The 22,097-nt window shown below is 40.6% G+C and overlaps 1 protein-coding gene across 2 annotated transcripts in view; it reads right to left on the bottom strand.

Annotated features, from left to right (window-relative positions):
* Nucleotides 1-930: 930 nt before the first annotated feature.
* Nucleotides 931-22,097, bottom strand: part of grk4 (G protein-coupled receptor kinase 4) — a 61,277-nt gene continuing 40,110 nt past the window's right edge. The window contains exons 9-16 of one of the 2 annotated variants that reach the window (XM_049568927.1): nucleotides 16,253-16,443; nucleotides 13,682-13,719; nucleotides 13,108-13,197; nucleotides 11,960-12,168; nucleotides 9,401-9,538; nucleotides 7,452-7,589; nucleotides 6,897-7,074; nucleotides 931-5,003 (exon numbers count right to left, since the gene is read on the bottom strand). In XM_049568927.1, the coding sequence (XP_049424884.1) occupies nucleotides 6,898-7,074; nucleotides 7,452-7,589; nucleotides 9,401-9,538; nucleotides 11,960-12,168; nucleotides 13,108-13,197; nucleotides 13,682-13,719; nucleotides 16,253-16,443 (981 nt within the window). In that variant the 3' untranslated portion in view covers nucleotides 931-5,003; nucleotide 6,897. The remainder of the gene's footprint in view (nucleotides 5,004-6,896; nucleotides 7,075-7,451; nucleotides 7,590-9,400; nucleotides 9,539-11,959; nucleotides 12,169-13,107; nucleotides 13,198-13,681; nucleotides 13,720-16,252; nucleotides 16,444-22,097) is intronic. The other variant, XM_049568922.1, reaches the window with a different exon arrangement.

Below are 22,097 nucleotides of genomic sequence, written 5' to 3'. Positions count from 1 at the left end.
ATGCTCAATCACCTTTAGTTTTTAACTCGGTACGTGAAATGGAGGGCAGTGATTGGTCACCAGATCTGAGGGGTCGGGAGGTGGAATAGGGGATAAGCAGTTCAGAGATGTAAGCAGCTGTGTGTCCATGCAGCACTTTAAAAACAAATAAAATAATTTTGAAATCATTTCAGTATTTCACAGGTAACCAGTGAAGAGAGGCCAGTACCGGTGTGACATGATCTCTCTTCCTGGTACCACTGAGTCTTACTGCTGCATTTTGGGCAAGCCGCAGGGGGGATAGGGCTAATCAGTAGCTAAGCAGTACTCTAAAATGTTTCTGAAAACATCTGAGGTGAGAAAAAGGAAATGCAGTAACAAGATCTGTACTCATATTTGATCACTGCGGGCTTGACAGTGTGACTGCAGTTCATGAGCAGTTTTGATTGACTGCTGCAACTGAGACTCCTCGGCTCTGATTGGTTGTTTTCGTTCAGGTGTGGTGGATTCTAGAAAATGCCATTATAAGCACCACAAGGAAGAGAAAGAACATGATTGTTTTTCCACAGATCATCTGTCTCATGCATTACTGTCTGGATTTAGTGACAGTTTCAGCCAAAATGACAAAAAAGTTATTCTAATGTAAGTTAGCAACGGTAGCTTTAATGAAGAAAAGACAACAGAAAGAAATCTAAAACTTTGAAAGGAATATTTTCTAATGCAATGACTGGAAGGAATGAAAGGAAGTAGTAGAAAAGGCTGTATTAAAGTCTTACCTGCAGGAAATAGCCTGTAATACCAGCAGTGCAAATTCATATTATGGCTTGGATGTAACACAGGTCTTACCGCATGACACTATTTTTTATTATTTCCTATTTTTTTTTCTGTTTGTGTGTATTTATTCATAAAAAATATATTAACATACGACACAAATAAGTCAAGACACAAGTATTTTTATACAAATGGCAGTGTATTATTTCATAATTACAAATGTCAGATATGGTACAACAACCAGTGATACAACTTGTACAAGAATTAACAATGACTGCAGTGGTTGAACAACATGACTGTACAGATACAAAAAAAAGAAGAAAAATCAAGAAGTCCCAGGCCCCATCTGAATGCCAATAATGCATTTGTCATTCCTCCCTTCCTCGAAAATATCACTTATCTGACATATCTGGACAGAAGAATGTGAAACCCTGGTGAACCTCCAGGCATTTATCGGTGGTTATCCCAAAACTCAAGTGACATCAAGAAACTAAACGTTGCTGGTGAGTGCCATCCCAGTTTTCAGGGACAGGCTCGCCATCGAGGAAAGGAGGAATGCATGTCCTGAATTCAAACGGGGCCAACTCAGCTGGTCACCTTGCCATTTATAAAGTTGTCCTCAGATACCAGTGAGATATGTTGGCACTAGAAGGTCATCATTTACATATACAAGGAACCTGAAGTATTACAAACCGATACATGCTTGAGTAATAAAACATATGTATTTTTTTTAAAACAGGCATTACAATGCACTTAGTGCGGACATTCAAAACTGTTGAGCTGTTTAAAGTTCCTTTATGTGAAGGAATTTCTCTCAGAATGGACGGAATGATAAAGAGGTTGAAAAAAGGCGGGATGTCAGAACTTAGATCGGTAATTGGCACATACAATAAAGGCTGTCAGTCTTTAGTAAATTATTCCGATAACAAGACAAGTTCGCTTTACTTAATGTTGCTTTTGGTATCATTGGCAAAAAAGTTAAAGACACTTCCTATAGTCATTGTCAAAACACACCATAGTGCAATGAAACTAAACAGAATTTCTTTACTGCTATATGGATGGTATCAGAGTAAATTCAAACAATGACAGAGGCATGGGTGGCAAACACAGTTTCATTTCCCTGTGAGAGTGAGTGAATGTGTGTTAGAGCTTAGTTACATGTTAGAAATACATCATTTACAAGGTTTTTGAGGCTAAAGAGCAAAAAGGCTAAAATCTACATAGGCAAGAAAAATCAGCTTTAAAATGTGCCTGAGAGCAAAAAAAAAAAATAAAATAAAACAAAATAAAATTAAAAAAAGACAAAGACACTCAGAAACTCAAGTGACAACAAGCCAGCAACAGATGCATTTGATTCCTAATTTTTGATAATGGAATGTGCAACAGGGGACATTTTTTTAGAACAAGCCAACTCTCCAAATTAGTTAACCACATGGGGAATTATATGCGTACCATTTCAAATGTAAGCAGTCTTGAATGGTTTGAAATCCAACTGAGTGACATCCAAGTCCCTACGTGACTTGTAACTATTGTATTGTTGTACTTCAATGCATTAGATTGAACAAAAGCTGCATTTGCATACAATGTAATACACACGCACACACACATGCACACACACAAAGCTAACATGTTCAGATTGGGTATTCACAGCATTAAACCAGGTGGTGGGGAGTAAACAGCAACTGCCTCAAAAACAAAATTCAAAAGCAAAAAAAGGCATCAAATGCCCAAAAAATGCCAAACAATCAGAACATGTTGGAAAATGTACAGAAAATGCATTTGTACACAGTTTGAGTAACTTGGAAGGAAACATTTCTTTTATGATGAAACAAAAGTGCAAAACAGCTGTGGTTCTGCAAGTGTTCCTGTACACAGATGATGGTAGCTCTGCAGGTAGGATACTAATAAACATTATTCCCATGTTCCTCCCTGTCAACACACTGTCTCACATCATTCCTACGATAGAACAACATACAGGATTTCAATGGGATTGTTAAAGGCGGGTGCTATTAAGAAATGTTATTTTGATCTAGTACATACAGCTAAAGCCACTGGATCTAACTGGAGATCTACTAGCAGGATATGTGGCCAACAGGCATCGTACTATCTATGATCAACAGAGGCCAAAGCAGGCTGTATCTTGACTCAGCGCAGAGGCTAATAGCTGCTGACAGCTGAATCAATGGAAGCTAGTTTAATGCAATGGCAATTTGTTATCTAGATGAAGCCCTTGTCAGCTGCAGGTCAGATCTCTGATACAGTGCCATCATCATCCTCATCGTCTGTCTCTGTGTTCCAACTCATTCTTCAGTTAACTTTCTGGTACACTAAAAAATAGGGGTGGCAAATTACTAGGGTATTTCAGGGGGAAGGATTTCTTTACTGGAGACGTCAGGAAAAACAAAGCAAAGAAAAGCCAGGTAGCACAACAAAAGAAAAAAAGATGAGGAATAAAGATAAAAAAAAGTGTTTTGCCTGAGTGAAAAATGTAACAGACATTTACTTAAAAGGGATAGTTCAGATTCTTTGAAGTGGGGTTGTATGGGGTTCTTACTATTAACCATTAACAGTAGAAGCTATGCAGGGCATTGCTGTGGTTTGGGGTCAGCAACAAAAAGGTATTTTAGCAACCTAAAAAAAAGTCTGACATAAAAAAATTTGACATTAGTTTAAGTGTATGTTATATTGAGAGTATTTTAAACTGCTTTACCTTTTTTGTCAGATAGCCCAGTCCAACGGACAAGCCGTTAACAAATTCAGTTCCCCATCTATGCTCCTGTCAAAGCCACCAGACTCCACTGACAAAAACAGTCATTTTAGCTCACTGAATATGGGATCTACTTGTTTACCGCTGCTTCGATCACTTAGTTTGGGTTATTGTGCCACTTTGGTGTTTAAACAGGTTAGTTCAGATTCACCAAAGTCACACAATAACACAAACAAACCACCTGATTGAGGCAGCAGTAGATCAGCAGCTCCTGTGTTCAGCAATATTAAATCATTGTTTTTCTCAATGGAGTCTGGCTTTGAAGAGAGCTTCATTTTGCGGTTAGAAATCTCTCTTTAGGTGGCTAAGATAAGTTTTGTTGCAGACACCTCCACAGCAATAGATTGCTTTGCTTCTGTGTTGGACTCCAGCCTGCTTCTCCAAACTGGGGGCACACCGACTGACATCTACTGTAAGTAATATACTGTCTAAGGATAAATACCCTATACAACCCCACTTCAAAATATCAGAACCATCCCTTTAACAGCTGTGCTCCCAAAAGGAAACACACTCTGACATTGTTGATCTGAGCCTTCTGCAGCTCATGAGAGATTTTCAGAGAGGTCCAGGAGCGGTAATTATCAGGCCTTGTATTACCCAGAAATGCTTTTGTAATAGTTCCTTAAAATATACTAACCGTTGCACATGCTGACTTAAAGATTGTCAGAAATAAATCCATGCCATCTCTGCTAGAATTGAGTCGCTACAGGCACCTAGAAGACGGTTTACCACACATGCTGTCCAGTCCAGTGCAACCTGCCTGGCTGGGCTGAGGGAAGGGTGTGGATTATCACTCCCAAACTCGAATCAAAGGGGCAAGTGGAGATGTGGTAAACATATGGGAAGGCTTAAGCAGCATGGCATCAACACAGCTCTGTTAGACTGGATTTATTTTCCCCTATATCATTTGGATTTATGCGGTTCATTTAGATCTACCTGAGCCTAGAGGGGTGCAGAGGCTAAGGGTTAGTTTGAGAACCGGGTGGATCTGATGTGCTAACAGCACGTCACCAAATTAATGACAAACATACAGCACATATAAAAACAAAAAAAGGCCTTATGCTACATTGAGAAAATACAAACAAAACTACTGGTACTGTGCTTCTTAAAAAAAACTCCCCAATACACATTATCCATACTCATTCCAAAAGAAAATAAAAAGGAAATAAAAATGTAATGTATGCATTCAAGTGGTACTTTTATGGCTTTTTGTACAATACAACCTTTAGTGAAAATATACATCTAGACATAAATTCAAGTACAAATGTACAAAATCTTTAAACTCATACTTTTTTCTTTAATTATAATACACTTTTAATACAGCTCATAAATACAGGTCAACATTCACTGAGTTCCTAAGATTTGCGCTCGGTTGGAGTTTGTGGTGAAGTTCAGCGGCGAGGGGGGCGGGGCAGGTGGAGGGAGTGGTTTAAAGTCGCGAGGGCTCTTCGATCTCGTCGTCACTGTAACCGCTCTTAAAACAGACCTGGGAAGAACCAGAAGTGAGGATATATCACTAAAATTAGCAACTATCTTCTCTACACCATCTCCCATGAGCGAGATGATGTCACACTCTCCTCAAACGCCAACCTTGATTTAACCACATCACAAGTAGTACTTCTGTAGAGCCCAAGCTGGTGTGCAGCAGTTAGAGGATAACATAAGATATGCAACTGAAGCAAAGGTGCACGTTTGGTAGCAGTTAACAAAATGTGATTATTCTGTGCTTCCTAGAATAATGATAGTATAACAAAACTGAAACTGCTATATAAATCAGTTTTTAATGCATTATCTCCACTTAAAATGATATGCAGTTGCCTTGCTAGAGACCTGATGCTGTATTTGCATCTTATCTACAAAGAGCTGCCTACTGTTTACTGTTACTGTTTTTCATCTCTAAGAATCATGCAGAGGTTGGCAGTGCCTTCAAACTTTTTCTCACGCTAAATACAACTGCAACAACCTTTACCAATAAGATAAGGCAGACTGTATGTAGCCTGAGTGGCAAACCGCAGGGTGAAAAAACATCCACAAAGCATTTACTACAACCTTAAAGATTGTTGCAGTGAGCACATGGTGGTATCTGAAGGCATCTCAGATGAGCATACTGACATTTTAATTGTTTATCTTCTCCGCATTTTCCACGTAGGAGATCACTGTTCAGAGTGCTTTAATAAGAAAACCAAACTGAAACTACAAAAGACAGATTTTGAGAAGTGATGAGGATGTGTCATCCCCTTGTTCCCAGTGGTAGCTACACCCTTGAATTCCAGGAAAGTTCAAGCAAGTACAGAACAAAATGAAAGATCCCTCTGATAAAGGACAAGTGAAAGTTAGTGGAAATAACGTGGTAGTTGAGAAGCCCTCTACAACCAGTAAAATATTGAATATATTTTATCTCTGACAAACATTTTGTGATATGTGTCTCTGTATCTTAAAGGTCCGGTGTGTAGGATTTAGGAGGATATATTGACAGAAATTAAATAAAAATATAAGTAGTATGTTACCTTTACTTATAATCACCTGCAAATAAGGACTGTTGTGTTTTTGTTCCCTTAGAATGAGCCGCTTATATCTGCATAGGGAGCAAGTCCTCACCTACAGAGATCACCAAGTTACACCTACAGGTTTCTACAGTAGCCTGGAATGGACAAACCAAACACTGGCTCTAGATAGGACCATTCTCTGTGTCACATCAGCCACAGTAGCTAGCAGTTCCTCTGCTATAAGCAATGTCAAATAAACAGATTTTTAAAATGTGAAACTGCTATGTTTAGTATTTTTCATTGGCTTAAATCACCAGGTCCCTTTTTTTTGGAGAGGAGGAGACCTATGGTGATGACTGACCTCCTGGTAAAAACATCTTGATCGGTGAAAGGGTGAGCACACTAGCAGGTGCTGGGCTAGCATCCTGTCTGTGACATGCTGAGCTGCATAGGAGAAACACAGATTTGTAACAGTAATGCTCCCGGTAAAAGCCTCTTGATCAATGAACAGTGACTGAAATCTGACCGGGAGAAGTTTCAGTTGACTGCAACAAAACCCTCCTAAATCTTACACAATGGACCTTTAAAGGCAAAGCTTGATATCAAGACTCCCCACAACCAAAAATCAGCTTCTCTCAAGAAAAAAAAATTCTTGTTAGACCTTCGGAGACAAAGCCGCATAGCAACAAATACAGAAAATAAAATGCAAAGGGAAAGAAAAGGAAAAAAGAGAGGCCTTATTCCAACCAACTTGAACTAGGACTGATTTCACTGGAAACAAATTCAACATTCAAATTTCCCAAATTTCAGAGGTACCGTTTTCACATGTTGAGTTTGGACAAGGCCTGGAGAAAAAAAAAAAGAATAAAGGAAAGAAGGAAGAGAAGAAGTACCTTAGCCCCCACCCCCTCGGACAGTTGCCGGAGCACTAGCACTTGCCTCTCTTCTGAACAGGCGGTAAAAGAAGCCTCTCTTTGGTGGAGGATTAGGCCGGTTCATGTCCAGATCTGAGCACAGCGTCCCATCAGTCTCATAGACGTTGATTTCTTTGAAGCACTCCATCTCAATCATCTACAAAGGATGAGAGGTCGAGTTATCTACCCTGGTTACAAAAGGTCTGTGCGTCAGCATTGGGGTGGGTGCAATTTATTTATAACACAAGCCTCTCTACAGGTAGCTGCTTAAGAATCCATCTGGATTTGGCATTTAGGAAGTTAATGAACACCTCCACACCTTCACTCATAAATATTCAATCACTTGAGTCATTCACAGGCAATGGCATATTCATATTTAAAAGCATTTTCACGGGCTCATTGTTTTATAATACTCCTAAAGGAAGGCATTCATCATTAATACAGATATTCCTATGCCATCAGTGCTGTACTGCGTTGTATGTCTGTTGTGAGACTGAATGGTGACATCATTTCAGCTGCCTGTGCCTGCAGTACCTCATTCTGCCACGGGATGGAGACACTGCCTGTGACAAACTTGTGGTAGAAGTCGTCATCTGTGGGGTCAAGGTTCACGCCTTTGACAGTGGAGAACTGCTCAATGTCCAGGACATCTTTACAGTACACGGCCCGAGGCTGAGAGAGACAGAGAATGACAGAGAGAAATGAGACGACTGTGAAAAATGTCTTTACTTTGGATCAAAGGGGGAATCCTGAAATACTTAAAGTCTCATGGTTACTTTAATATAAGTCATCACACGCCTGAGGACTCGTTGCTGCTCTGTTTTCCTCAGCAAGGCCCTACTGACCTGAATAGCCCAAAAATAGAAACACAGATAGCACTATGTACTTTCAACTATTGATTTAACCTCGGGGGTCAGTCACTCTCCCTCACCCCAGCTATTTATGACACTGAAAATGTCATGATTCTCTCTGTGAGCAGCTTTGTTATCGCAGGCAAAAATCTATGAGTGCACCACACAATAATATCTTACAGTGTTTTTGGTTAACTACATTTATCCAGGAAAGGTAGTGGATGATATTACACTCTACATATCCACACTTTCCTAATATGACCACAGCAATCTACTGTTCACACGCTTCACTTTAACAGGGTAAGGTGGCACACTTTTCAATTTGTGACACATGGCATTAGGTGATTTGTGATTAAAGCCACGTTTTGCCTTTGTGCCAACCAGCCTTGTCAAAGGGTTTGTTGGCACAACGTGCAATATGAAGCACCCAATAAAAACAATTCATTAATTAAGTTAACAAAAAACAGAAAACATGAACAGATACATGAAAATCTGTCCATTTTAAAACATCAAACAACATTTTTCAGCAAAGTGTGTGCTGAAATGTCTAGTTACTTTTGTCATGTACCATTCAAATTAATAATAATATATATAAATAAAGTTTTAATCTCTCAAAACACAGTTTCAACTTTTAATTTGACAATTAGTGGGCCAACCAAAATTTGACTTGAGTTTGTGATGAAATTCTGTTAGCCAGCTACCATCACTCATCAGAGACTTTCAGATCTTACATCAAAATGTAGATGATTTCTTTACCTTTTAAACAGTGGAAAATACGAGCACTCTCGGAGATAAAAAAAACTGTGGAGGTGCACGGCTCTGTTAACGATATGAAAGTCTTTAAAAAGCCAGCAGCACTCAAGTGTCCATCAAACGTTCTCGTTCATTTTACTCACAGGCAGTTTACAGGTAGCACAGACGCGTTTCGACACTAGGTCTTCATCAGTGTGTCAAAACGCATCTGTGCTACCTGTAAACTGCCTGTGAGTAAAATAAACGAGAAAGTTTGATGGAAACTTGAGTGCTGCTGGCTTTTTAAAGACCTTCTTTATCTTTTAACCAGAAGTAACACATTTCCAATATCTCTATCTAACAGTCTCATAATACATTTAGTCCCATTTAGTTACTTTCAATACTATAAAACTAAAATGTCACCCTCACCAAAACAGCTAGTGACTTGCAGATGTTCTAACACTGTAGATTAGTGCAGGTAAAGAAAGCAAACTTTATCTATGTTACATTTTTGTGTCTGTGACCTTCAAAGGACCAGAAAATAGCTGCGTGCCAACCAACCCCGTCTCCCCCTATTAGTGACAATTACCATAAAACGGGGCAACTCTGCTGTATTCGCTCCAGAAAGCATGTTTTCCCATTTTGTCAGCCAGTTTGGGATCTCAACACTGAAATCACACGCCTGCCTCTCACCACCCCCACTAGCTAGCATGATAACTAGCTTATACTGGAAGTGTTTGTTTACTTGTGACAATGGTATTTCCTGTATGCTGATTTGCAGCTCGCTGGAGTCTCAGGCTGCAAGCTGTGAATCGGGCCTGTATGCACTGTGAGTGTGTGTGTGTGTGTGTGTGTGTGTGTGTGTGTGTGTGTGTGTGTGTGTGTGCGCGCTGTTCTTACATCGGGGCTGAAGGGAGGGTCCAGCATGTTGGCCTCCAGTCGTTTGAAGTTGATGTTTCTGAAGATGGGGTGCTGCTTGACCTCTATGGCCCCTCCACCCTGACAACCCAGCCGGTCTTTGGGGTCCTTAGCCAGGAGCTGACACGCAGCAGGAGGAAGAGGAAGAAGCAGGAGTTCTTTAAACACTGCAACTCTCTAATGATGTGCATGTCAGCCCAAATGGCTTTGGAAGATAAATTACAGATTAATGTATTTCAAATTATTAAAAATAACATAAACTAAACCTCTATTTAAGCTCGGTTCTTAATCATAAATAACAAAAAAGGGGAGGGAGGGTTACTGTAATGTTGGATAACTCCTGACAGTTTGACTAATCCCTCTAGTGCAATGTATACAAACACACATGGTTATAGTTTGCATGTAATCCTCTTGCCTATATGTATCCAACCCACTGTAATCTAATAAAGACAAACACAAATCCATGCACTCAGGGGTTAATGCAGCGCCATCATGGACAGAATTAGATAGCGCCATCACCGTCTCTACGAGAGCTTCTGGATAATATTACCACCACACCACCTACAGTACAGCAGGCTTATGAAGTGGATGAGTGCTGTTTAGTGGTTCGGCTACTAGTGGACACTCTCACTGGCCCTGTTGTCACCCAAAAAGCTGGTGGCTTTCACAATCAACGCACCAGTGGCTTCTCCCTTTTTCATCACATCTCTCACTCTCTCTCTAGTTCCCCATTGTTTCTTGTCTTTGCGCAACTCTTGCCCAATTTACAGCAGGGTTCAAAGCAGGCTATCGCTCTCACTTTCTGCTCTTGGATCACTTGTCTATTTTGAGCTGTGGTAATAGCCATCTCTCTTGCGTGGCAGAGACTGTTCTCCCCCTTTTCACATTCTCTCCCCTTCCTTATTATCTTTCTCCCATTTCTTGCTGAAACCTTTCTTCTCTTTGCCCCCTCCTGTCCTCTGCTCCCTGGGGAGTCTTTGATTCTGCTGAACCTCGGGTCAGAATGTTCCACGGCGTCACACAAATAAACGTCCGGTCCCCTCCTGCTCAGAGGCAAAGCAGCTCAGTGGCTCCCTCTTGCAAAATGGTGGGATTGTGGAAGACAGGAGGGGAAACACAGATGGAAACATTTCAAGCTAAGTTATCATAAGTTATCTCCTTAAAAGGGACAGTTCACCCTCATATCAAAATACGTATTTTTCTTATTTATCAATCTAGATTGTTTTGATGTGAGTAACTGAGTGTTGCTGTAGAGATGTCTGCCTTCTTTCCAATATAATAAAACTAGACAGCGCTTGGCTTTTTGTGCTCAAAGCACTGAAAAAATACGTTTGAAACTCAACAGCAATGTGTCTTTCCAGAAATCATGACCCGGTTACTTTAGATAATCCACAGACCTTGTTGTGAGCAGTTTCATTGTTTTAGTTTTACAGCCTGCAAATTAACCATTTGGATTTTGTCTCAGTGTTCTCATCAGTGCTGTTTTCACCCCTGATCAACTCATTTTGTATGGTACCTGTCGAGCACCGAAGGACAAGCAGAGAATTTAGCTACATGGCAGAGCATTTGGTAGCTAAAGAGCCAACCAGTTCTCTCAGGAGGTGGTGGAGACCAAAACAGTGCCAGAAAAGTTGAGGATTCGTCGGGTCACTAGAAATACGAACACACGGTAATTTTGCTCCTCATCAGCTGGATGTATAAATATGCAACTGTGCCAACAACTTTAAAAGATGATAATTGTCAGTGTTGTGTTTAAAGCTTGTTCTACTGTCTCTGGGTGGCCAAAAAAAATCAAATAATACAGGTGTAAAGTAAATCTGTTCAGAAATAAGGTATATTTTTAAACAGCACATTCGTAGTGGAGGGAAATTTTCATTTTTTAACACTCTCCTGAACCAAACAGGCATTTTCAATATTATTATCTAATCTTGAATTAGAACATGTAGTTCTTCAGTGATATAAAAATGAAATTTGGGCTGCCAGACACCTCATGCCTTATTTTGAAAATCTGCATCTTAGGATAAGCGAAATAAAAAGAGTATGGCTTTTGTAGATTTTTTTTTTTTTTTAAACAAAATACAGTTTAAGGAACTCTGCTTCTTCGAAAACAGGAAAAAGATCACATTCTTTGGAATGAAATGCTGCCAGTTAAACGGTGTTGTTTTTAATATGTCACTGTGAAACTTCCTCTTTTCACGTGTCACTATGTCCACTCAGTGACTGGCAGAACATAAAAAGAGCTCACCTATTAAGGCCACGGCTACTTATTATATTAATAAAGGCAGTTATTGCAGTACTATAAATCTGTTGATGTAATTTATGAAGACATGAACTTTAAAGCTTATGCCTATATTGAACTGATATCATCACCATGTGCTCTAACAATGTTTTTCTGCATACTCCTCTCATTCCGCTGTCCCCTCAGCCACATCCATCCATGTCTTCATGTGTACTGAGTCTCAAAGAATGATTTTAACATGCTCCCTTTGTCCCATTTCCTAAACCCACAGTCATCTGCCACCTCCATCTCCTCACTCTCACCTGTCTACAGATGTCCTTCGCCTCCTCTGCAAACTTATCAGAGTACTCCTCCTGGTCCTCGCGTACTCGTCTGTCCACCTCCTCCCGCTTGACGCGCTCTTTGCGCTTGCGGAAGGGGGACTGGCCCTGTATCATCTCAAAGATCAGACAGCCCAGCCCCCACCAGTCTGGGCTGAAGGTGTAGCTCTCGTTCTGGATCACCTCGGGAGCTGAGGAAAGGAAGAAGTGGTGGGAACGAAGAGTGAGAAAAGAGAGGTCAGTTCAAGTGGCAAACAGGAAACCTAAGAAAGGGGTTCAAAATCTGAATCAAGTGGAATGGATACAATTAAAGGGACAGTTCACCCAAAAATCAAAAGCATTCTTCCTTTTTCCTGTAGTGCTGTTTATTAATCTAGACTGTTTTGGTGTGAGTTGCAGAGTGTTGGAGATATTGGCTGTAGAGATGTCTGTCTTCTCTCCAGTATAATGGAACTAGATGGCACTCAGCTCGTGGTGCTCAAAGGGACAAAAAAATACATTTGAAAAACTTGCATGCGTGCATCTACTCATGGACGAGCAGCTCATGCTTGTGACAGTGCAAGATGTAAAACACTGATAGCTTCCTCCTCAGCTGAGCTGTAAGGTTAGCTAGCTCAGTGGTGCTAAGTGAGCCAGCAGTAGATGCAGGCTTCCTTCTGTGCGGTAATACGAGTGGTGGGTAGTAGAAAGAAAAGTTTCTACATCAAACTGCTGACAACAAGGTCTGCAGATTATTTTGAGTAACCAGGTCATGATTTCTGGAAAGAGACATAGCTGTTGAGTTTTTCAAATGTATTTTTTGAGCGCTTTGAGCACCACAAGCCGAGTGCCATCCATCTCTCTTATATTGGAGAGAAGGCAGACATCTCTAGAGCAGATATCTCCAACACTCTGCAACTCACTGCAAAACAATGTACACTGATTAACAGCAATATATGTAAGAGGAAAAATATGTATTTTTGATTTTGGGGTTAACTGTGCCTTTAATTAAGTTCATAAGAAGTGGTAGAGAGCTGATATCTCTACAGATAAGGTAAAGGAATGGTTTCAGCCGTTTCCAGTTAAGACGGATGAAATGTCTGACTAAAGAAGGAGGTAGGAGAGGGCATCAGAGTTACCCAGATCCTTACCCATGTATCCAACAGTGCCTACTCTCCCTCGTATCGTCTCTCCTTCAGGGATTTGAACAGCAAGGCCCAGGTCTGAAATTCGGATGTGTCCTGAGAAAGAACCACTGATTATTAACTGAGATGATGTTGGAAGGACATACTTAAATCAAATGTACACCAAAGAGGAATACATTTCATTGTCTAGATATCAAGAGTCACAAAAAACAATATTAATGAGTGCAAAGGTCGAAGCCATAGCCCCCTCACAATACTCATTACACTGAAATGATCTTTAATGATAGAAGTGTGAAAGAAAGAGAACAGGAAAAGTACAAGCGTGAGAGACATGAAGGAGATTCCTCTTTTTCAAGATAACACTGTGTTACAGAGAATAGATAATATGGGAGTATGACTCAGAGGAAGAGGAGAGAGCGTGATGTGAAGAACTTGGAGAGATGGCTTTTCAGCCTGTGAAAGACGGGGAAACATTCTGCTGCTGTGCTTACGCATCATAAAGCACCAAGTTATAAACTGTGTGTCTTGTACCTTGTGAGGTATGGGTTACATCAAGGGAAGAAGAAAAAAAGGAACATACCACGATCATCCAGAAGGATGTTTTCAGGTTTCAAATCCCTATGGGGAAAAAAAGAGTTGATATAGTGCTTGTGTAATAATAGAATTTACGTTTGAGGATATAACAATAAAACCCTGGATAAATATTTGTAACCTTTATTAACTTGTCACTTTGTTGACATTTCATTGTCTTTTATTGCGCGGGTGCTTCTACAATCTTTCATGTGGATTAATACATGGCTTATCTGCCCAGATAACTGTATTTGCTTTATTTGTTATCATGTGTTTTATTTTACTGAGCCTGTTTTCAACAGTTACAACAGCCTGACTGAGGATTTGTGGCTTATAAAGTCAGTGTCTTTTCATAAATATCATCTCAAAACTCATTCATATGTTAAGGCCTTTTCCGTTAACCTAAAGCCACGTCTTTATTTAACTTTACGTCAACCATTTTAAAGCCGAATCGTTGTCTTAAAAAAAGTTTCTTATTCATTATAATTGCTGTAAAATGTGAAATCTCGGACACTCTGCTAACCGATGCCAAGTTCCACCACAGTGCCATCTGCGAAGTTTACTGTAACACATGCAGAGATCAGGGAACACTGTGTTTATATGACGATGTGGGCCATGTGCATGTGGGTGCGAGCGTCCACTAAGAACATCAGTGTTTATCTTAGCATTACTCTGAGGCTCCACTGAGTGTGACAGGTGCATGACACCTCAGTGAAATCAGTACACCATTAATCCAGTGACACTTCATCATCCAGGACTTTCCATTTGCACTCTTCCCAAATCTTGCACTACCGCAAACACTCTTGCTCTTCATAACACCAGAGCCGGGATAAATAGCCAGACCTGGAGTTTGCTTATGAGTTGTTTTGGACCTCTTGGACTGGTTGGCTTTGTCGATTGTCTTAGAGTTAAATGAGTATTCCACTGATTTGTTAACACTTCTATAAAGTTTGGTCATGTGTAAGAGACTGGTAATGGAAGCAGGAGAGGCTGATATATAACGACTTTTAGCTCTTAGTATTGGTCAAGCTTCTAAATCTGAGATCCTACATTTCCCATGATGCAACTGAATAGCATCTAAATTGGACCCTTATGTTATATTTAAAAAAAAAAAAAAATCAGGTGTGGATGCAAGTGGACGTGCTGCTCCTCTCAACTGGCTGCTAGATGGGCTTCACACTAGTGTACCCTATCGTGGGATTCACTTGACTGGATAAACGCGCTGCTAGTTGGGCGGTCCCTGGTTCTCTGCTAGCTGAAAACAACATGGCGGCCAGCTCATACAGTTTTTGTTATTCTGTCTAAACAATCCAACAGAATTTATTTCGGAAAAACATTTGAGGAGAAAAATAGGCAATGCAAGTGCTGAGTCTTGTTTTGTTTTAGAATTACATCGCAGAGTCTGAAAGTTCGGTCCAAGTTTCGTAGGCCAGGGGTGACGTGCTGGGCAGACTCATTTGCTTATGCTTGAATCTAGTCTACTTTATGCAACTGTGAAACAGCGAACTCACCGCAACCCTTCCTTCAGACTTGCCGCAACACTGTCATCATGCCCTGCACAACTGTTTCTCCTGCTCTCCATAGGAAATGAACAGAAAGATGCACTCTGTTACCACAGTCAGTGCCTGGTAAAAATCTTCTTCGTTTAAACTCCCCACTCCCACTCCCCAGTTTGTCTTTAAAGTTCTCTTTAAAGAGGACATCATACAACTATATTTGCTGCTTCTTGTGACAAGCTATTTTACCAAAGGCTGATATTTTTTTGGGAATCCAGTGGGTCATGGGATTCCTGTGGCACTCCCGCAGGATGGGAATCAATTTCAATAGCAGGTGCGAGAGGAATAACAACAATACAGAGCTAACAATGTGAAGTCTGCCTGCAAGTATGAGCACACGTTGTTTTATGTTAAGCATGTGAAGTAAAATGGATCGTTTGTTAACATAATATTATCGTGATCGCGATACTAACTTCTGTGCATCGATGGTCATTGCCATTATGTGTTAATGTTGAGCTAACGGACTAAGCGCTAGTTACTTGACATGTGGTTGTAGCAGTTAGAATCAGAATAAGGTTTATTACCAAGTAAGTTTTCACTTACAAGGAATTTGTCTTCATGTTTGGTGCATACGAAAAACATATTAAGAGGAAATAAAGATTAAAGGCAAAGGTTTGTTTTGTGGGTGTGCGATGGGACAGGAGTGAAAATCCTCTCACCCTCTCATCTAAACTTCCTGTGTAAAATCAGTAGAGTGCCCCTTTAAAGGCCAGGACATTCAGCCAGTTTTAGGCAAAGTCTATTGTATAACAACAAGCTTACATAATGTTGTTCTGGGGCTGTAAACCTCACAACATTGGTCCTCAGAGACAGAGATCCTTAAAATACCACTAAAAAATGTTCCTAAAGCCTCTACGCTTACTGTAGTCTTTAACATGTGAAGGCACGAGGGGCTAGACAGGAAACATGATCCGCCTACAGTAATCTCTGAAACAGAAATCCTATGATGAAAAAAAAAAAAAATCTCCTAGTCTTCTTGTTTCACTTAATCCCCCATCTACAACTGCCCCAGGACTGTTTCTGACCTGTAGACTATCCTCTCACGGTGCAGGTCCTCAAGGCCACAGCAGATCTCAGCAGCGTAGAAGATGGCCCTCTGCTCGTCGAAGCCCGAGTTGCCCATGTTGTAGATGTGGAACTTTAAGTCTCCGCCATTCATTATGGTCAACACCAGACACAGCGCATCCTTGGTCTCATAGGCATATGCTAGACTAACCTGAAGAGGGAGGCAAATTTTGGGGAACGAGGAAGGTGAGGGAGCGAGTCAAGGAGTCAGTGTAGAAGAGGGCATGAAGAGAGAAGGAAGGGGGGAGGAGGAGGAAGAGGGAAGAGCAGTGGTAAGAGACAGAGTGCCTAGAGGAACATGATTGTTTAATTTGGTTTATTTAATGCCCGAAATAATCATCCATTATTCAAGATGGAATGTCAGGAATGTATACAAAGAGAAACAAAGAGAGATATATCACAGAAAACCAGAAACTTCTTTTCCACTTCTTACTCCATCACCTCGTGTCCCTTCCTTCTAATCCCACCATCTATCTCTCTTCTCTCCCTTCATTCCCACCAGCCCCCCCCCCCTCTCCCCTCCTCCCTGTAGGTCAGTGACACGCAGGGTATAGCATGTGTGCATGTGCTGTTGTGTACAAGCAGGATGTTGCTGCCATTGGGAAGAATCCCATCTGCTTCAAACTACACAGTCGAAGAGGGACCACAAGAGGGGATGGGAAAAATTCTTATGGGCAAGCACATACACATACACATATACATACCGTACCTAAACAAACACGCAAATATGAACCAAAAGCCAAAGCAAACAGTCTTGTGCACACTTCCAAAAACCATGTTTATTCATTAGCAGTGGACAAATCTATTGAACTTGGCACCGCAAAACAATGCCTCTCACACTGGGCTTGGTGTCAGGAAGCTTCCCAGTAATAAAAGAAGCTAAATGTATTTCAATTGTGCCATCAAAATGTCCGCTACTGCCAAACATCTATGCTAATGCAATAAAATCACAGAACTGGCAACCCAAAGCAATCGGCTTACTGAAAATTACTCACTCTCAAATGAGGTTAATCATCATAAGCTTCTTAGACAGGAAAGTAAGAGAAGGGTTAGTCTTTACCTGTTCTTTGATCAGATATTTTAAAGGTCCAGTGTGTAAGATTTAGGGGGATTTAGTGGCATCTATTGGTGAGAATTGCAGATTGCAACTAGCTGAAACTTTCCCCAGTTGGAATCCCTTCAGTGTTCAATGCTCAGGAGGTTTTTACCAGGAGTCAAATTATCTACAGAGGTCTCTCCCTCTCAAAAACAAATTTACTAGGTGACTGAAACTGGTAAAATCACTAAACATGGCAGTTTCACATTACAAATCTGTGCCTCTCCAATGCGGTTTGGCAAACCACCGACAGGCTGCTCGCGCAGTAACTGCTATGTGCGCTCACTGTTTTCTCTGATAACTCACAACTTATTTCTGATCCAGATGCTGAGGGGGTTTTTACCATGAGCTGAATTATCTGCAGAGGGCTCTTCCTCTCCAAAACAAACAGACCCCGTCATTTAAACCGATAAAAACTCTGAATAAAGCAGTTTCATGTTACAAATCAGTGTTCCTCTAATGCTATTTGGTATGTTGGAAAAAGCTACTAGCCTAGCTCCTGCTAATGTGTGCTCACTGTTTTTCTCCGATAATTGCTTTTCCTCTCTGAAACACACAGACCTGGTGATTTAAACTGGTAAAAACACTGAATAAAGCAGTTTCACATTTAAAAAAAATCCCTGCATTCCCAAACACTATACAAATGCTATTGTCTTTGCCTCCTTAATTGCTAGATGCCTTACACTTACAAAGCAGAAGCAGGAGGTGGGACGGTGATCTTATGAGTTTACTATACTTTGAGAAAATAAGGTGTAAGCTGGGTGGCTCTACAGGTTAATTTTACAGGACATGGCGACAATTTCTGACATATGAAAACACTAAAACTGTGTGATGTTCAATAACTGAAATTACAAAGTAGACTGGCTATAGACAACTGTGACTGATGTGTAAATCTATTTGTATGAATGCATGTGGGTACTTATGTTTACATTTTGATTTACTTTGATTTACTCTGCTTATGTATGTCTGAAATATGTATCTGCCCATGTATACATGTATGTATACTGTCATTTTAGTTTAATACAACTTGTTTTTCCTGGGGCTGGGGGGAATAAAGATGGACAACATGCAAGTTTTTGTATTTAGGTATTTCACTCTGAATGTAGCGCAGGTGTTATATTGTTGAAAACAAGATCACCATTTTTCCCATGCTCTCATTGTGGAGGGGCGGCTAACCACGGTTACCGATGCAAAAACCACTGTAGAAATGTGGTGCAATATGATGATATACGTAGATGTAAACGGCTCATTCTAAAGTAATGAAAACACAATGATTCTTGCGTTCAGCTCATTATACATTAAAGACAACACACTTATTATATTTCATTTCTGCTAATATATACCCCTAAATCCTACACACTGGACCTTTAAATTTTACTGATATCACACTTTGTGTAATTCTGTGGTCGAACAATTACGATGTAAACCTTTTAGATTTTAGGAAGGTTGTATAAGACATTAAAGAACGACCTCTGACTTGTGTAGAGGGAAAAGTGCTGCAAATCTGTAACAACTTGTCATATTGGCACCAGTATCAAAACATTTCAAGTGATAGCGTCAGAACAATGCAGCTCTACCTCAGTTTCACCTGCTGGAGACTTTAGAACAGGGTCATCCTGCCCTGCGTCTCACATACACATGATATGCACACCCACACACTGAATATGTGGATGGGTTACTGGTTAAAACGTACAGTAAGGCAGCAGTATGTATCGACTAATAGTATGATGCACTGATCAAAAAAAGGTAAAGAAGAAAAACGCTGGAGAGAGAGAGAGAGAGAAATGAGGGGTTTGAGAGAGCACTTGACTCTTCTCCTTGCTACTGCTGTTTGGTCAGTGTTGCTAGGCAACAGAGCTGCTCTCGTAGGTAGAGAGGCATATGAAGAGTCATCAGTTCTGCCTGCAGCACAGAGAACGAACGCACACACACACAGAATCATGTGCCAATCCCAGGTGACAAGAGCTGCAAGTCTGAGGTTCTGTAACAAGCCCACTCCAGCCTCTGTGTGCGTGTGTGTATGTGTGTGTGCATGCCCATACACATGCTCCTGCCATGACTCACTCAAAACAAGGACGTGCAACATAGCTCACACTGCATCAGAAACCGACTAATCCAAAACGTAGTACAACTCAAACACATCCATTAGCTTCAAATGGAGAACATGGAGAGGCTGTGAGACTCTGCTGCTCCCTTCCAGTCCAGCTTACTGTACAAAAGATCAATATCTCCATTCTGTACAATTAAATAGCAGAACATTGTGTTCTACAGTAGGTACACATATACAAAGTACACACTGCACACAGACCAGAAATTAACATGCTCATCTCTCTAGCAGCTCCTCGCCATGTTTCAAGAATGTAAAACGAGCACTTGCTGTAATTTTCTTGTCTTCGGAACAATAATAACACAGAGCCAAAGCTAAGTTTTCTTTTCCTGCCGGAGCACCTGAGAGGTTTTGTGTGTGTAGAGTTGGACGAAATGGAAAGAGAAGCACACATTACTGGTTTTCCAGCAGCGTTTGACTCCTGATGTCAACATGCATTAAAATTCAGGCATTTCATTTTCATGTAAAAGGACTGATGATAGCAAAATTAAAAAACAGAGACATATACACACATCCACTGCATCAAATGCACACACTGAGGTAGAAGGAGTGAGGGTGGTTCATATTTTAAGTTTGTGAGCTGACAAATTGCTACTTGTCCTAGTCATATTTTATTTAAGAAAATATCCACTAATAAAGTCAATCTCCCTTATTTTAGTTGTATTTTATGCACTTCCATCACAGTAATTAAATGAAAATAACTTGTCACATCTCTTTTATATTCAATATATCACCTATAGAAATTACTGCCATCTCATTTTAAGGTCTTTAACTGTTCCTATAATGTATCATCTTACATGTTAATGGACTGTCAACTGTAAATTTCTGCCCTTCAGTACTTTGGTACGGCATGGAAGAAATGAAAAGCTAGGTGACTCCCCAAAAAGCGTTCAGGCTTGGCATTACAGCGCCAGCCAAAAACCACCGCTTACTCATGACTATGGCTCAATTTATAAAAATCCTCCATAGGAAAATCAGCCAAGAGCTACGCCACCATTAAGAGCTTGAGGCATGATGGTACAGTGGCAGGGTAATGATTTCTTTTTTTGTGCTGGCTCACATGCTCGGAGCAGGACACTGCACTGCTCTCTCCTACATGCTGTTGTTCTGTTATGAAACTTCAGCACCATACAGGATTTTACAAATGTTAGTAAGGTGCCGCTTTGGTGGAGCAAAAAAGAAGAGCAGTTTTAATACTGTTCCCTAATGATTGGACCTGCAATGCTTTGATGAAGTTTTTTGGAAGTTGTTTTCATATTGTTCTAAACATTGTGCTTCCGTAGCATTGTCTTTGAAATTCGGCAGTTCCTTAAAAATACAGTTGGAAACAAGGTGGTGACACAGAAGCATATGAGACAGATAGTCTGCGAAAAAAATCACGTTTCTTCTCTCACCTAATTTTGCTGCTAATGGCATTCACTAGAATCAGACTGTGACTCACCAATAACAACCAATCAGAGTCGAGGAGTCTCTAACGCAGCTGTCAATCATGTCAATCATTGTTTGTGAACTACTGTAAAACTGTCAAGCTCACCAGCGTTTTGTTACTGCATTGCCTATTTCTTGTCTCAAATGTTTTAGGAACATATTTCAGTGTACTGTTTAGCTGTAAAATGAGAAAGCTGGGCTGAATCCAAATGTCCACCCTCTGGATTTGCAGATTGAGCCCTTGTGGACTTCAGTTGTACATACTAGTGTGACATATTCACTGTCATTACGTAAAGTCTGCGAGGGCAAAGATTGCAAGCGGTTGATAGACAGCCCTTGACACTGTTTTACTCGCTGCTGTGGAGATGGTCAACTATTCCTGCTGTCATATTAATATATATTTCATAAAAGTTGATGAATAGTGCTTACTCATCTGTCCCTGCAGATAACAAGATATAAATACCATATATAGCCTTTTTTGGGACTGAACAAAAATGTACAGGACTATAACTCAGCCCTCAGCACTCCCAGACTTTCTGGGAATGCATCCGCAAAGTCTGCCAGTCTGCAAGTGAGGTGAAGTCCGGACATTTGGATTCAACCTCTGTGACCTTGCCGCCATGTTGAAAACAGTGGAGCGATGCACCAAGCACTGCCCACCGGCTGGACCAACTTTCTCATTTTACAGCTGAATAGTACACTGAAATATGTTTCTGAAAACATCTGAGGTGAGAAATAGACAACACAGTGGCAGAATCTTGATCTTATTTGATCAGCACTGCCTACTTTGACAGTTTCACTGCAGTTCACAAGCAGTGATTGACATGACTGACAGCTGTGTCCAAGACTCCTTGGCTCTGATTGGTTGCTGTCCTTCAGGTGCTGTAAGGCCATTAGAAGCACTACAGTGGGCAGAGTATTTTTTTTCCACAGATTATCTGTCTCATGTACTGCTCTCTGAATACAGTGACTTTTTAACAATTATAACAAAAAGTTAATTCTACAAAAGTTACCAACTACAGCTTTGAATGTAACGCTCAGGCTTCTGCTCTGACATGAACATTTCCGTTGATTAGAGACGTGTTTCGATCTAAATCATGTCCAATAATTGATTTGGCCCCAAATGAACTCAAGCTGAGAGGACATTTGGACACTTAAAGGAATCTAGATGAAC

Source organism: Epinephelus fuscoguttatus, linkage group LG3 (assembly GCF_011397635.1).
Source record: "Epinephelus fuscoguttatus linkage group LG3, E.fuscoguttatus.final_Chr_v1".
In the NCBI taxonomy this organism is placed as follows: Eukaryota; Metazoa; Chordata; class Actinopteri; order Perciformes; family Serranidae; genus Epinephelus; species Epinephelus fuscoguttatus.
The sequence above is the reverse complement of the archived record's forward strand: the minus strand, read 5'-3'. Positions and strand labels throughout refer to the sequence as shown.